The 15,290-nt window shown below is 39.3% G+C and overlaps 1 protein-coding gene across 1 annotated transcript; it reads right to left on the bottom strand.

Annotated features, from left to right (window-relative positions):
- Positions 1 to 25: 25 nt before the first annotated feature.
- Positions 26 to 13,943, bottom strand: susd5 (sushi domain containing 5). Its single transcript, XM_058377447.1, has 5 exons — positions 13,542 to 13,943; positions 9,327 to 9,501; positions 4,755 to 4,864; positions 4,440 to 4,628; positions 26 to 3,972 (listed from the first exon to the last, which is right to left on the bottom strand). Exons 1-5 carry the CDS (start codon positions 13,627 to 13,629, stop codon positions 2,399 to 2,401), a joined length of 2,136 nt encoding a protein of 711 aa, XP_058233430.1. The 5' UTR covers positions 13,630 to 13,943; the 3' UTR covers positions 26 to 2,398.
- Positions 13,944 to 15,290: the final 1,347 nt, after the last annotated feature.

The following is a 15,290-nucleotide window of genomic DNA, read 5'->3' as shown; positions in this document are numbered from 1 at the left end:
ACACACACGCAGACAACAAATGTAAATTAATCAAGTGGATTTTATTTGTGATTGTTCAGTTAGTTTATCACACAAGTGTGCAGCAGACATATGCCACAAAGCTTAGAGCCTGTCTCTGAAGACATATTAAACGTCGATCAAATATGCAGTACTCTGATACACCACATAAACCTAAAAATAAATGGTATTGATCAAATCGTGTAACAGGGTATATTATGTCGTAGGCAAATAAAAATAGCAGGGACAAAAACTATAAGCCTGTTACACCTGCAGACTATAAATTCATTTTAGCTTAAACACTTATACAGTGATATCGGATAACATGCCCATGTACTCAATTACAGAAGCATCACTTTCAACAGTATTACTAGTACCGTGCTGGGAGACTAGTCACAGAGAAGTGTTAGGTACTTAGTCTACAGGTACTTAGTGTACAAATGGAGCTGTTGTGCAAATGAAGAGAGCTTGAAACTGGTACATAACACTGAACGATATTCACAGGCAAGTTGATCTCAGCTCTGAAAAATCACATTTGTTAAATTACAGTACCTTGTGAAGAAATGAAAGGCTTCATGTCATGGTATTCGGCACATAATAGTTTTAGCACTGGCGATGTTTTGTGTTTTGAGGACATGTACAGGTTTGTGATTATTGAACAAAGAACCACAATGAGTATAAAAAAGTAATATTTGGAAAATTATGTGTCTAAAAATTAAATCTCCCTGGCATCCTACTTCTTAGTAAAAAATAATGTGAATTGGGATGTAGTGAAATTAAAATAATTTCTTAATTATTAAAGAGAAACTTAAAATAACATTCACAGTTATATGAATGCAATTTATAACATTAAACTTAATTGACATTCAAACATTGGGCCAGTAAAACTGACCATCAAATATCTTTATCAAACAAGTCTAACTTCTTAATTGAAAACACTATAATTTTCAATTTCAGCCAAATAAAATAGTCACACTATTTAACACTGTGTTATTTACCCCAGCTTCACTGGATATTCTTGATAATGATATTTTTTTTAACTTTAATAATAAGTATCTATGGAAGTGTATGGGTGGCTGCTTTTACTTAGTAAACATTAGCATGAGAATTTTGAAGATGGCTATCAGACCACTTGAAACAACAGAACGGATGATACCTATCTATCTAACTATCTATCTATCTAACATGCCCACTTCACTCTGGTTAATTATAAAATGAGAAAAGCTCTACAATATATCATACTCTGGTTAACTACAAAGAACTGACGAAGAAATCAGTCTGTGTCAAAGTGCTAGACAACAACAATAAAACACTAAGGCATTTGTTACACTCAAAAGGTTTAAATTAGTCACCTCCACATTTGCGGCACCAACAAAAATACCTCATCTACCCTTCAAGCTAAATATAAAACTGTCACAGAGTCTCCACACTATAGGAGACCCAACACTGATTGCTCTAGAGCTGATTGGTCCTCTCTTGCTCTGCTTCTGTTACGGCTTCACACTTTCTATATCTCCTTTTTTTAATGGAATCATTAAGGTTCAGATATTTACTTCCAAAGTTCATCATAGTACTTTGCAATTTGCAGCTGTAAAGAGCAATTCCAATCCTATTCCCTCAGTTATTTGAGATCTTGGCTACTTATTGTACGTCTTTGTGGTTGCTTTTTCCTGTTTTCCTGTATCGATTACCTCTGTTACTTGTACTCCTGGCCTTTCTGCCAATGCTGTCTCTTATAAATAATGTTTTTCAGACAAAATCTGCCTTTGTTGACTTTAGCAAATTATAATTACAGATTTCAAAGACTTCCTAATGAATTATTATTCTTGTCATTTATATAATGTCTATTGCTCACATGTATGTGATTGATATTTGCTAGAGGTGCTGTAAAAGTACAATGCACAGTATAAGTACTGTCGAATGAATCTGAATCTAAAAACAGAGTCGAATATGCAGTATATGCTATCAGGTCCATAAGCATATTCTTCACTGATGGGGCACTAAAAAAAATTGTGACACACAAATTTCTTTGAAAAACGTTATTATCCTGTAAAATTCAAATACCAATAAGTATCTAGCGTCTCAAACGCAAACATCAATAGCCTTTCAAATGCAGTCCACACAATGAAAGGAAATCCACAAAGAAATAATTAGGCATTATATATAAGCAGGTATAACACAAGAAATAACACACGAACACTGCACTGCAAAAATAATGAAAAAACAAAACAGGTTTTAACAAAGCACTAAAACACGTCTCTCACTGCCCAGTAAGATATTTCTACTTTAAGGGACACGAGGAATACCCCCAAACGTTTTGTGTATATTAGTATGTATATAGGTGCATGTACTTTATAAAGTTCAAACAAACATGGCGTTTGTGTAAGCCATTTGTGTTAGGTTACACAGTCTGCTGGAGTTCGATGCATTGTGTTTGTCTGTTAGTTCCATTCAGCTGATAGTGAGAGGTCTTCTGTTGCCTTCTTTTGTAACACCATACACCCAAGGCCACACCCACAATTGCTGCTACAATGCCAACAATGATAGCAGCAATAGTTGGACCATGACCAGCTAAGTGGCAAGGACGTACAGTGCACGATCCATCGTCTTCTGGCTGATCCAGGCTACGGTCCGCATCGCCTTCCATCACACTCTGATTTTCATTGGTTTCCACAAGTACATCACCAACAGCGGGAGTCTGATCCTCAAAATGGCCAAGATCTTTGGTTTCCCAAGAGACGCTCAGTGTGGGTGTGGCCACATTGCTAATAACATGGACTGGTGAAGCAGGCGTGGTTTCTCTTGGTGTCATGCCTGAAGGGGTGGCAGTGCGTTCAAAACCCATCCCCTGCTGGCTGGTGCTGACATTCTCAGGAGCGGTGCTGGGTGTGTTTTTCAGAGTTGTCTCATCTAGGCCACCTAAGATCTGAGTGTGGCTGATTAAAGGAGTGGGGCTCAAATCAACATCATTTTCTGTTTCAATTACACCATGGAATTGTGCATCTTTAGATCTATCATCCACTTTCCCATGTTCGGTTTCCACTGGACTCTTGGCTTCTCTTTCCACCTCCTCCACTGCTGGTGTTTCTGTAAAAGTATATGTTTCTTCTGAAAGAACAGGCACTACATCAGAAACCTCTGCTTGAGGTATGTCAGTCACACTGTGAGACTCTTCCTCTTGGTTGTAAAACACTTCCCCAAAACTCTTTTCCCCAAGGATTCCAGTTCCATTCTTAACCCCCACATCTTGATGATCAGTCACTTTACTAAACTCTTGCTCTTCAGGTATCTCAAACACACCTTCAACTGGTTCCTCTTTGTGGCTGTGGACACCACCTCCTAGACTTGACTCTTTTGGGATGTTGGTCACACTTTTAAAATCATCCACCTTTAAACTGTCTGTCACACGCTCCATGTCCACTCCCTGCCCTTGTACTGTCTCTCCTGTAGATTCTCCACCTGTTTTCTCCTCCTCTTGGTGAACAGGATATCCATCAAGCCAAGACTCCACTGTACCCCCAACACTGTGACTGGCAGGTTTGTCAGTTGGAGGCTGGCTGATATATCCACCATCACGATCCTCTGTAGTTATCTCAGGCTCTGACTGGTCTTCACCAGCTTTGACTAAGATGTAATTCTCATCTTTGGTGGGGTCTTTAATAGGTGTACCTGTGGTGATAAGAGGATGCTCCTCTTCCTGGAAAGCCTCTGAGGGGAACCAGAACATGTGTTTCTGGCTGAGTTGAGATACGGGAGGCTCTGTTACAGACACTGCAGAGTTTTTCTCTATCTTGTCTATTGCTTTCACTGGCACGACTGGCTCTAAATGGTCTGGTTCAGGTGTAGACTCTTCCTCCTCTCCATGATCAGTAGGCCTAGGCATCATACTCACACGATGCACGTCCTCCAGGCCATCATAGAGATGATGGTCATCTGGAAGCTTGTCCTCATAGTCAATAAAGGCCTCAGCTTTATCTGTAATACAGCAAATACACAGATGCTAACAAATGAATTTAAAACTCTCAACTCTTATTTAGCTAAACTAATGTTAGTTATTTATTTAAATAACTAAATTTAAATAAATATATTAATTAAAAAATTTATGCTCTTAGAAATGATAAACTTTTACTGTTATTGATGGGGGTTAACTGAGCCTTCAGTCTTAGCTATAGTGAGTTGGTGTGGCTGCAGGATTTCATTACAGCCAAAATGGAGGTACACTTGGTTGATTGAAAACCAAGCAGGATTGATTAAGCAAGTGAAACTAGGTGTATCCTGCTTGGTTGGAATGAAAGCATATAGCCAAAGCATACTTTTGGGGAAAAAGTAAGTAAGTCTAATCATTGTGGTCACTGCCATTTAAAAACTGCTGTGCAAACCTAGTAATAAACATCAGTATTAAATATCATTTGGTTAAATCTCAATACTGTTCATCCTCTCACCTTTTACACAAAGTTGCACCAAGCCATACCACTCTCCACAGCTGTCACACAACAGGCTGAAAGCTGTCTCACCATTGGGCAGAATGTATCCTGGGTTGCAAGCATACAAAAGCTCGTCACCCAGCTCCAGGCCTGTCTGTCCTTGCAGATGTGTATTGGGAAATGAGGGTGGACCTCCGCAAGGAGCCCCTGGTGCATGTAGGTCAAGAAAATAGGTTTTAAAATAGACTTTTGTCTTGAACACTGAATATTTTAGCTAAAATAATAATTTACTATAGAAGGTCCTCTCAGCATTTCACAGTATTTTCAACTGACCAGTGTCTTTCACACAGAACACAGCCAGTCTCTCATACGTCTCAGTCACATTCTGCACCTGCATGTCCACTGCCCGTAAGCTCCCAGAGACACTCCTGCACACTGTTGTCCTGCAGGCAGAGAAATGTAAAAAAGTAGTTACTACTTACTGATGGAAATGAATCAGAACGCCCCATTAAATGCAGTTTGAATTTTATATTTTTGTCTGTACCAATTATCTTACACAAGGTGATGGGGAGCCTGCAGCCTATCCCAGGGGACTTGGGGAACAAGGTAGGGAACAACCACTGCAGGGCATGATCACTCACACACTACTGACAATTTAGAGATGCCAACCAGCCTACATGTCTTTGGACTGGGGAGGAAACTGGGGGTACTTGAAAGATACCACCAAAATCACAAAACATGCATCTCCAAACACAAAGGGCGGAGGCAAGACTTAAACCCCTAACCCCAGAGGTATGAGGCAACCATGCAAATCATGGTTCTAACCTAATCACTGTGCCACCCAGAGTCTAACATACAGTCACAATTTCCTTGTGGCCACAATGTCTACTATTGGTCCAAAACACTTAAAAGTGTCTAAACAGAGTAAATGATGAAATAATGATGTGCAGCATTAAGCCTGATGTGGCAGAGAACCACCATCATGACCAGATGTTTATTAAGCATTTGTCTGTAATAGAATAACAGATATGCAACACCACCAGGCTTTGTTTTATTTCTTGCCATTTGACTTTTCAGCAATGGGAAGTCTCAGTAATTAAGTCCATCTTCAGGCCACTTTCAGACACTCGGGAACTACTGAACACTGCTTTCTTTTACAGCTATTTAAGAAGGGAGCAGCAACTTTGGCAAAGCCTGTGATGAAGTGGTCCAGGTTGGAGAATTTTAATTATAAACTAGATACGCACTATGCTGATTTTGTCTGTGTCTCCTATGATGCTTTCCTGTGCATAGGTATAGAATAACCTAAACAGCATAACTCAGGACTGCTGTAGAGAAGTTTCATCTTCACCTTGGCTTCTGAAGTGAACAGGGAGACTTTCTAATGCAGAGCAGTGGGTATGGGTGTAGTCTGGTGTTGGCATGCTTGGTAATGGCATGTGCCTACACTATTCTTGGTATGTCTTCCCAAGTTAGATAGATTTTGCCATTGACAGACTAAGAAAAGTACAACTGTCTGTTAAATGTTTATTTGTCAGACGATCTTTAAATCCATAAATTGTTTAAGTGGTATTTTTTACGACTTTACTGTGCCAATCCTGATCCATGCCCTTTGAGGCTGTAAATTCTGACCGAGATTCACTTCTCTCTCAGTCAGTGGATCAGCTGAGTCAGTGAGTTCAGTGAGTCCGGATCTGGCTTATTTAATCAAGGCTCAAGATTGCCATTGTTTCAGTGCATGCAATAATGGTCTATATTGGACGGGGTGTGAAAAGATTTTTTTGCTAAGCATAAACCAACAGAATGTTAGAAAATTATGCAAAATAGCATCAAGCAACAAGCTACACATTTTGCCAAAATTAATAAGTTGGTGAATGCCTTTGAACAAATCATTTTCGGAACAGACTGAGGCGCTTCACTTCTTCACTACTGGAATTTTCCTCAGTGCTTGAAGTTGACAAGAAATTGGTTCCTTATCCCACATTGTAACATTCACTTGTAGAATGTGAGTCAGAATTGGAGCGCGCGTGTGTGTGTGTGTGTGTGTGTTTGGGTGTGGGTGTGCATGGGGGTGTTAAGATTTTACTTTGGGAAACATTAGGACAGTGTAATGTTACCTTGGAAATGTCCCACTACTGACTTCACTTATTATAGGTATCACCAAACTGGAACTGAAGACTATCATGTTAAATTACAGACACAAATTGATTCCATTCATCTGTTTCCTCATAAATCTGCAAAGACAATCCTTAGTATAAAAGGTTCTGAATATTTATTAAGCAAACAAAACCCTAAAATATCACATTTACAGAATGATTGAGACCCTTTCTGGCATTCTTTAATGAGCTCCAGTGAATACTATTTCCACTGATAATCATAGAAAAGTTTCAACAACTTAACTAAAGCTTGGCAAATTTTTTAATGGTAAATTCGGGTAATTGGAGATAAAATGGAAAGGCAAATCATAGTTAATTGTGCCTGTCTGAGCAAAAAGGAAACCATTAGATCAACAGCACTGGTTGAAGACCTCTGAGACTGAATTGTGTCGAGTCACAGATGGAGAATTTTATTAAATAGAAGACGTCCTGAACCACAGAAGCTCATTATAATGTTGGCTACTCAGGTCATCACAGCAAATGCTGAGGAATGTCTCTAGTCTAAAAAGTGCAGAAGAAGGTCTCTCTGATGAACTCCAGAAGTCCTGTGTGAAAATGTAAGAACTTGCCAGAAGCACAACCATCTCTGCATCATGCCATTAATTATGCTTTAATATTAAAGTGGCCAGATAGAAGCCTCCTGGTGTTGGCTTAAACACAACTAAATGAGTCTCAAGCCACAAGAAATTTGATTAATTTGATAATTAAACTAAACTGAACTCTCTGTCATGAATGCCAAGCATTTAATCTATAAAGAACCATCTATCATACATCACCTGGCCATTTTCAGTCTTTCAGTGGCAATGTGATGGGGATATTTTGAGCTGCAGGGACTGAAAGTTTTGTCAGGGTTAAGGAAATGATTAGCCCTTGAGGGGAAATCTGCTCCAAAGCAGTCAAGATTTATCCATAATGGAAAAGAAATACAAAACACCCAACCAAGAGAATGCAGAAGTGCCTTCAGGATTCAAGTATGTGATTATCCTTGGGTGGCTCAGCCAGCATCTTTGAAGAAAACTGAGATTAACGATACAGCACCGTTTCCCATCTAAACTGTCAGAGCTTGAGAGGTTTCGTATAAAAGGATATACAAGATAAACAAAACCAGGTCTGATAAGCTCATACTGAAAAAAAAAAAAGATTTAAGACTGCCAAGGGTGCTTCAACAAAACACTGTAAAGGGTTGATTAGTTGTGTAAATATGCTAATGGTTTATTATTTTAATGAAAACCTGTTATGCTTTTTCATAATATAGTGCTAATTAGGAAAACGGGAATTTTTTCTATGCTGTAAATTAAATTTATAAGGCATCTGTAATAAGCCCGCATGTACTCTACAAGCTGTTCTAAATGTAGTGTAGTTATGTTGTACAGTGGCAGTGAGCAATGTCAGTTAATGCAATACATACACCAATCAGGCATAACATTATGAGCACTGACAGGTGATTAACACTGATTATCTCCTCATCATGGCACCTGTTAGTGGGTGGGATATATTAGACAGCAAATGAACATTTTATCCTCAAAGTTGATGTGTTAGAAGCAGGAAAAATGGGCAAGAGTAAGGATTTGAGAGAGTTTGACAAGGGCCAAATTGTGATGGCTAGACAACTGGATCAGAACATCTCCAAAACTGCAGCTCTTGTGGGGTGTTCCCGGTCTGCAGTGGTCAGTATCTATCAAAAGTGTTCCAAGGAAGGAATAATGGTGAACCGGAGAAAGGGTCATGGAAGGCCAAGGCTCATTGATGCACGTGGGGACTGAAGGCTGACCCGTGTGATCCAATCCAACAGATGAGCTACTGTTGCTCAAATTGCTAAAGACGTTAATGCTGGTTCTGATAGAAAGGTGTCAGAATACACAGTGCATGATGGGTCAGGGCTGTTTTGGCAGCAAAAGGGGGACCAACGCAATATTAGGCAGGTGGTCATAATGTTAGGAACTAATCATTCTGGGCTGTAAAACAAACATCACATTAAACACTTTCTCTGCCAGTTAGGATGATCTTAATATTGTAATGCTCAGTCCAAACTATGATTAAACCGAGTTTCAGCCTATGTCTAGACAAACAGTATGTCTATTCTTCGAACTACTTAAGTCAGTCTGAGTTTCACAGATAATGGGATACATTTCCCCAGGGTGTGCTCCTATCTTTTTTGCAATTGCATATACAGAAAAGTGACTGAGAGTGATAGCAGGACAACAACGCGGCACTTCAAATGTGAATATTTATGTAAATTCATAACTCCTTGCATTCTTTATGAGCATAAAGCTGTAGAGGGGATCCAGAACCATTTTTAATCGCAGGCAATTAAAAATATTAAACACCATAAATTATTTTTAAAGGTTGCAAGTTGAGCATTTTGTGAGTTTATGTTTTAAGTTTAAAAAGTTTGACCTTTTTTTAAGGTTACACCTGAAAAAAGACCTACATTAAATCCACAATGTGATAATTACTCTGGGATTTGAGCTTCCATGTTGAACAATAGACATAAACTGTGGAATTGCACAGACACCAAGCACTGAGAAAGTGCTAATGTATTTTGTGACATTGCCACAGGTCCAGCTCTCTCAGGGGCCTAAATGCCTGCAGGTGCAAATGGAAAGTTCCTGCAAAACATATTGTGTCCTGTCTAAATGTACAGAAAAAAAAGCAGCCTTCCAGCAAACGTAGACTGTTATTCTCAAACGTAAGCAATCATACTGACAAACAGTTTCAATAAGTGTGAATGTGTTACTGGGGCTCTTACCCAATACTGGGACCGGTAAGCCAACCACGTGCACAGGCAGAGAATGAACACTCAACGACGACATGACGAAGCTCCATAGCTGATGCCATCCGAGCACCTTGATCTCCACATGCACTTGAAGCTGCCTCAAAGCCTATGTCTGAACCATTTCTCGACTCTAGCAGAAAGACACGACCTGAGAGAGAGAGAGAGAGAGAGAGAGAGAGAGAGAGAGTAACTGTATTAACAATCTATGATATACGTGTATGTATTATGTATTATATATACAATATATATAATATATACACCACAGCATGCTTAAATCAAGTATGCAGAGGTTTCAAAAAAGTGCTAGAGTATTCAAGAAGATGAATTGCACAGGGTTTACAAATGATTTCAATAAAACAGGCTCAGAGTGTTGAAGAGGAAACTTCCCTTTGCTATGTAAAAATTCATTCACTTAAGATAGTAAGAATATGTCATAATGGTAGCGTGAGGTTAAATGAGGGTAGCTGCATGTCTGTGTGTGTGTGTGTAACTGGGAGGAATAAGGTTTTATTTTTAGTGATAGGGTGTGCCACATGGACACTAACTTAAAGAGTTTCTCAACAAAAGGTAAGCACAAAATGAGAACTGAAGCTCAGCTCCAAACAGGATGTATGACTCCAGGATGAAAAAATGAATTCACATATACACACAAACACCACAGTCAGCACCATTCCATAACCCCTCCCCGATCAACACACACACACACACACACAGAAACTTTTAAGCAGTCCAGTGTATAACAAAAACTGCCCCAAATCTGCTTCTAATTCAATATCACTTTCACATTTACTCACAGTTTCACACATAGGAGTAAAATAACAGTAGTGGCCAGTCATTGTAGTGAGGTCACAGTGCACACACTCACTGTCATGACAATTTACCCCAAAATAGTACCTCGATATGGTTTTCTTTTCTTTTCATATGTTGAGATATGGGCTTTTTGTTCACCATTTATTTATTTGTGGATTATCCAGAATAACATACAAATTAAGCAGAAAGCAAACAAAGTCATTAAACCTGCTAGTGGCAAGGTGACCAAAAATGGAAAATACAAGTAAACATAATGAGCTAATTTGATCTAATGCAAAGCAGCACAAATGTAATTTATACGATACTATACTGATACTCACAGACGCAAGAGAATGACCATGATGACAAAGTTCCAATCATGTGCTTAATTCCAACCATCAGACCACTGAGCACTCCCCAGCTGACGCACCATAAATGATTTGTCATTTGTTTTTCTTTGCTGTTAAATGCCACAGTGATTTAATGTCTGTTATATTGATGTGATCATATTAGATGTTAAGAGTGAGTAAATGTTTCTGGACAGGATGACACGGTCTCTAGTTTTTAATATCATAAAGTGCATTGTGAGTTCTTGCCCATTGTCTAGATGCCAAAATAAGACCCATAACACGCTACTTCAGAGTTCCAGTCTTGGAACCACTTTTAATATTTTCCCCCTAATAAATGTTTACTAGTACGGCCTACATGAGTTGAATAGAATAGAATAGAATAGAATAGAATAGAATAGAATAGAATAGAATAGAATAGGCTAGACCACACCTTTCCCTACCAGCATTCGATTTCACTGGCTTTATTTCTGACACATATCTACCTCCATTTGCTGTCCAAAATGTGGACAATCGCTTCTCACCTGCTCCGCTCCAGCTGTGTGGATCTATTTTACCAGACTAAATCGATGCAGTGTCTACAATCTTGTGAGTATAAAAGAAGGGAGACAAATGGAAAACAGCATTTTCCACTACATCTGGGCATGCTGTGTGGGCTCTCTAATGCACTTTAAAGCATTCATTAATGAGGCTCTCAGGGGCATAACTGGCAAGTTTGGTAGCCTGCATACATAGACGTTCTAATTTATTTAACATCTCTACAGGGGCATATAATGTAAAAGTGGTACATAGACTTCTTGTGTAAAACTACATGTGTAAAAGTTAAAAAAAAAAGTGCCTCTTCAATCAAATCTCTGTTTTTTGCAGCGATGTTGTGTAGACGGACAAAAGCCATTTGGTAATGCAATATTGGCTTAAAGAATGCATGATTAAGGTACTTTATTTTATACAGGGAAATTCATATAAGGGTTTAGTTCAGAGGCAGCCCCTCTTACATCCCTTTTTTGAATTGACACAATGACAGCTCTCCTGGAAAGAGAAAACAGCCTCAGCTTTTGGCTACAAGCTCATCTCTGCTCAAGAATACTGAGCCTATCATTGTAAATGTGGAGTACAAGTGGGAGCAGTTCTGTCTTAACAGCATGGTAAGCTGCCCAAAAAGGTTCCATGTGCCTTTGTCTCAAAAAAAAAAATGACTCTTACAGGACGTAATTGCAATGTAGGGGGGATTGCTACCCATCAAGCCAGCTCTGGAAACATGACAAAGCTGGCTGGATGGAGAAAAAACTGAACTCCCAACAAGGTAAGTGGACCATATATTTCTCAAGATTCAATTTGATATTTTTTGCTCAGGGAACACAAATGGATATGTAGATCTTCTATCCTGGCTGTAAAAAGCATGGCAAAAGACATTCAGTTCACCCTTTCACCCTCATACATTGTGACCACAGTGTTAGACATCATAGTTAATCTTGCTATATAGGAGGACCTAGCATCTGACACCTGGACACATGGGGAAAACAGACATGCTTAAAGTATTGTCATGAGAGACTTCAAAAATGGTTTCATACAAGCCTAGATCCACTGCACACCTCCTGTCATAATGTTACTGCTTGTCAGCACTACACCAAGATGTGTAGAAATGTGTACACTCAGGTTCCCTTTCTGTCCAAAGCCTCACACACGTTTCCAGTGCCAAACATTTAACCTCTGGCTTGAGAGACTGACCATTTAAGACTCATGCAATCACTGTGTTTTCTTTAGGCCAGTGTTCCCTGGTCTACTAGATGCCCTGAAGAGATTTTACACCTGAACCTTCTTCATGATACCATCTACTTCCACCATGGAGGATACAGTCAACATACTATAGAGGACTGAGTTAATCAGCATGAGGTGTTAACCTTAGCTCAGTGACAGCTCAGTGCTATAAAAGTAGCTAGTAGTAGTAGTAGTTAGCTCTCATTGATGTTATTGCATTTTTCAGCTGACTGTTTTGCTAATTTGAGATTTGACTCCGTTTTAGGTTCTGTGTGTTCATTTCACAGCATACTTTATTTTTTATATTATATATAAAAATATATTATATTTCCATACTTTATCTTTAACTTTCCATTTTGTGTTTCTTATCATGAATAAACTCAGACATTGCTCAAACCCAGCTGGCCTGGTGTTAAAACAATAGATTAGATCAGTCAGACTGAACATGAGCCACTCTCAGAAATGTCTTGAACTCACCTTGGGTTTACCAGAAGGAGCTGTGTGTAATCAGTATCTATCACGTCTGCAAAAGCTAGGAGTGTTCAACACTTCAGGGCTTCCTAACTCTGTCCTTAACTCTGTACGTTCCTAATGTACCTATTTTAATCTTATAAAATAGTTGTTATTGTGTGCTAGAAAAGAGAAAATTAGGTTAAGGTACTGCACCAAATTGAATTATGGTACTATAAGTAGCCAGATTAATAGCAAATTCAATTAAACCTTCAAAAGTTATTCAAGATTAATTAAGCTTAAATCAGAGGTGGGGCACCACACAGGATGTTTAATGCAATAGAGAAGATGAGGGATTCCAAATAAAATATTTTTTGATAGCTTGAATGTAAGCCAGTTCTCTCTACTACCATTCATATATGGCCAGGTCTTCTTCATTAATTTCTTCTTATAGTTTTCTTTAAAAACAAACAAACAAACAAACATGCAAAATAAATAATTTTATAAGTTATTCATTTTACTTAAATAATACTGACACATTAGTGAGGTAATGGAGGATACATAAATGATTATAACTGCATTAGAAACATACTATAATTATTACCAAGTCAATACATATACGACAATATATTTTCCAATTTAAGGTTATCTATCTATCTATCTATCTATCTATCTATCTATCTATCTATCTATCTATCTATCTATCTCTACAATCAGCTGTCTTTTTCACGTACACACACAAACACATACAATTATCTTCTGTGTAAAACCATTACAACCTATAAAGAGTCGGTGCACATTGAAGTGGTGCGTAAAAGCAATGATCTCGAATGGACAAACTCACCATCTGCGCCGGCGAGGTCAACGCTGAACCAAGCCAAGCATGCAAGCAGAGACCAGAGCACCAGCTCTCGGACATACCCTGGTCCCATAGCGCAGACTCACTAGTCCTTATAGTGGGGCAAACGAAAGTCTTTTGGAAAGGCGCGCGCGTTGCGCACTCCAAACGCCGGGGTTTCTGGTTAGCTGAGGAGGCGAGGAGAGGTAAGGAGCAGTCTCTGAGGCGAAAAAGGCGGTTTATCTGACCAGAGGTGCATTACCGAGCTGCTGGAGGACTTGTGTGAAAACTCTCACAGTGCTGTCAGTAAATACGTCATGAGTGAGAGCGCAGGAGTACAGAGGCGCTTCGCAGTAAGCGGAGGATGGGAGGGGGACTCGCTCACACCGTGGCCCATGCGCTTCACTGGGAACCCATCGCCCTATTGGACATGTTTTGTCAGCCTGTGAGTTTGCTGTAGCACATTTTGGTGCTTTGCCTTGTCACCAGGGCGCGCCTCTCTAAACTCTACCCATGCCCGTTGTACAGCTAAAACTGGCAGGAGAAAATATGGCGCATCACCACACAGTAATCTGATGAAGGTTTTCGGTTTCTGCTATCAAACTGCACTTACACTCCCACCAACACAAAGCCTACACATAGAGACTTCTAACAGCCTGACGTTTGAATGTGTTTCACTGTAGCTAAATATTGCCATGTCTACACCTAACTGTAGCATTAACCTACATTTATGCCCACACAGAACCCAATCTCAGAGATGGAAATCTTAAAAGTAGAAAACAAGCAGTAAATTTGCACGTCTTTCTTTAAAAAAAAAAACAATAAAATATATGTGCATGGGTGCACGTAAACTGGGGTGGGGACCACTGAGCCCCATAATTCTAGATATATGTGACAAATGTTTGATTTTGTTGAGATATTTAGAGAATGTTTCACTCCAAAAAAGACACAAAGCTATCTTTGAGTATACTGAGGTTAAGGTTAGTGTTCGGTGTAGGTATAACGTTATTTAGTTATAGTAATATACATGAAATACTCAACTATGTTGTGTGTGTGTGTCTGTGTGTCCAGTCTAGTGAGAGAACAAGCAAGACAAAGAATGTGTTTTAGTGAGTAAGTGGCAGGAGAGAGGCCAACACAAGTACGGTCTGTCTGAATAGCTTCAGATAATATTTGCTTAAAGAGCTGTGTGTGTGTGTGTGTGTGTGTGAGAGAGAGAGAGAGAGAGAGAGAGAGAGAGAGAGAGAGAGTGTGTGTGTGTGTGTGTGTGTTCATGCACTGGAATGAAGTGACATTTGTCATATTATCAAAGCTAACAGACACTCAGTTACATGCAGGTCATGCTGCTTGTAGTCTACATGCAAAACCTACATACAGCTTGTACAGCTTGTTCATCTCACTCTGTAGTAACTAAGACACGCACAGACACACACCCACACCCACACACACACGGGGAGAGAGAGAGAGAGAGAGAGAGAGAGAAAGAACAACCTCTGATCAATCTGATCACTTGTGAACATTACAAATTAAATACTGATAAGTAGGAATTACTGCCAAATCCAATTTAAGGAAACAAAGCTATAGCAGTAGTATCATGGGAAAGGTTATTGACAGGTTTGGAAGGTTTTCTCTTTCGTCTGCCCCCTGCTGTTGTCTTTGGGTAGTATAGCACCATAGATTATTCTCTACAGATCAGCTAAGCATGGGGGCCAGCTACAGCCCAATAATCTGTTTGGACCTGTTTTTAAGAGTAAT

Source organism: Hemibagrus wyckioides, linkage group LG24 (genome assembly GCF_019097595.1).
Source record: "Hemibagrus wyckioides isolate EC202008001 linkage group LG24, SWU_Hwy_1.0, whole genome shotgun sequence".
Taxonomy (NCBI): domain Eukaryota; kingdom Metazoa; phylum Chordata; class Actinopteri; order Siluriformes; family Bagridae; genus Hemibagrus; species Hemibagrus wyckioides.
Note: the sequence above shows the minus strand (reverse complement) of the source record. Positions and strands in the feature narration are given on the sequence as shown.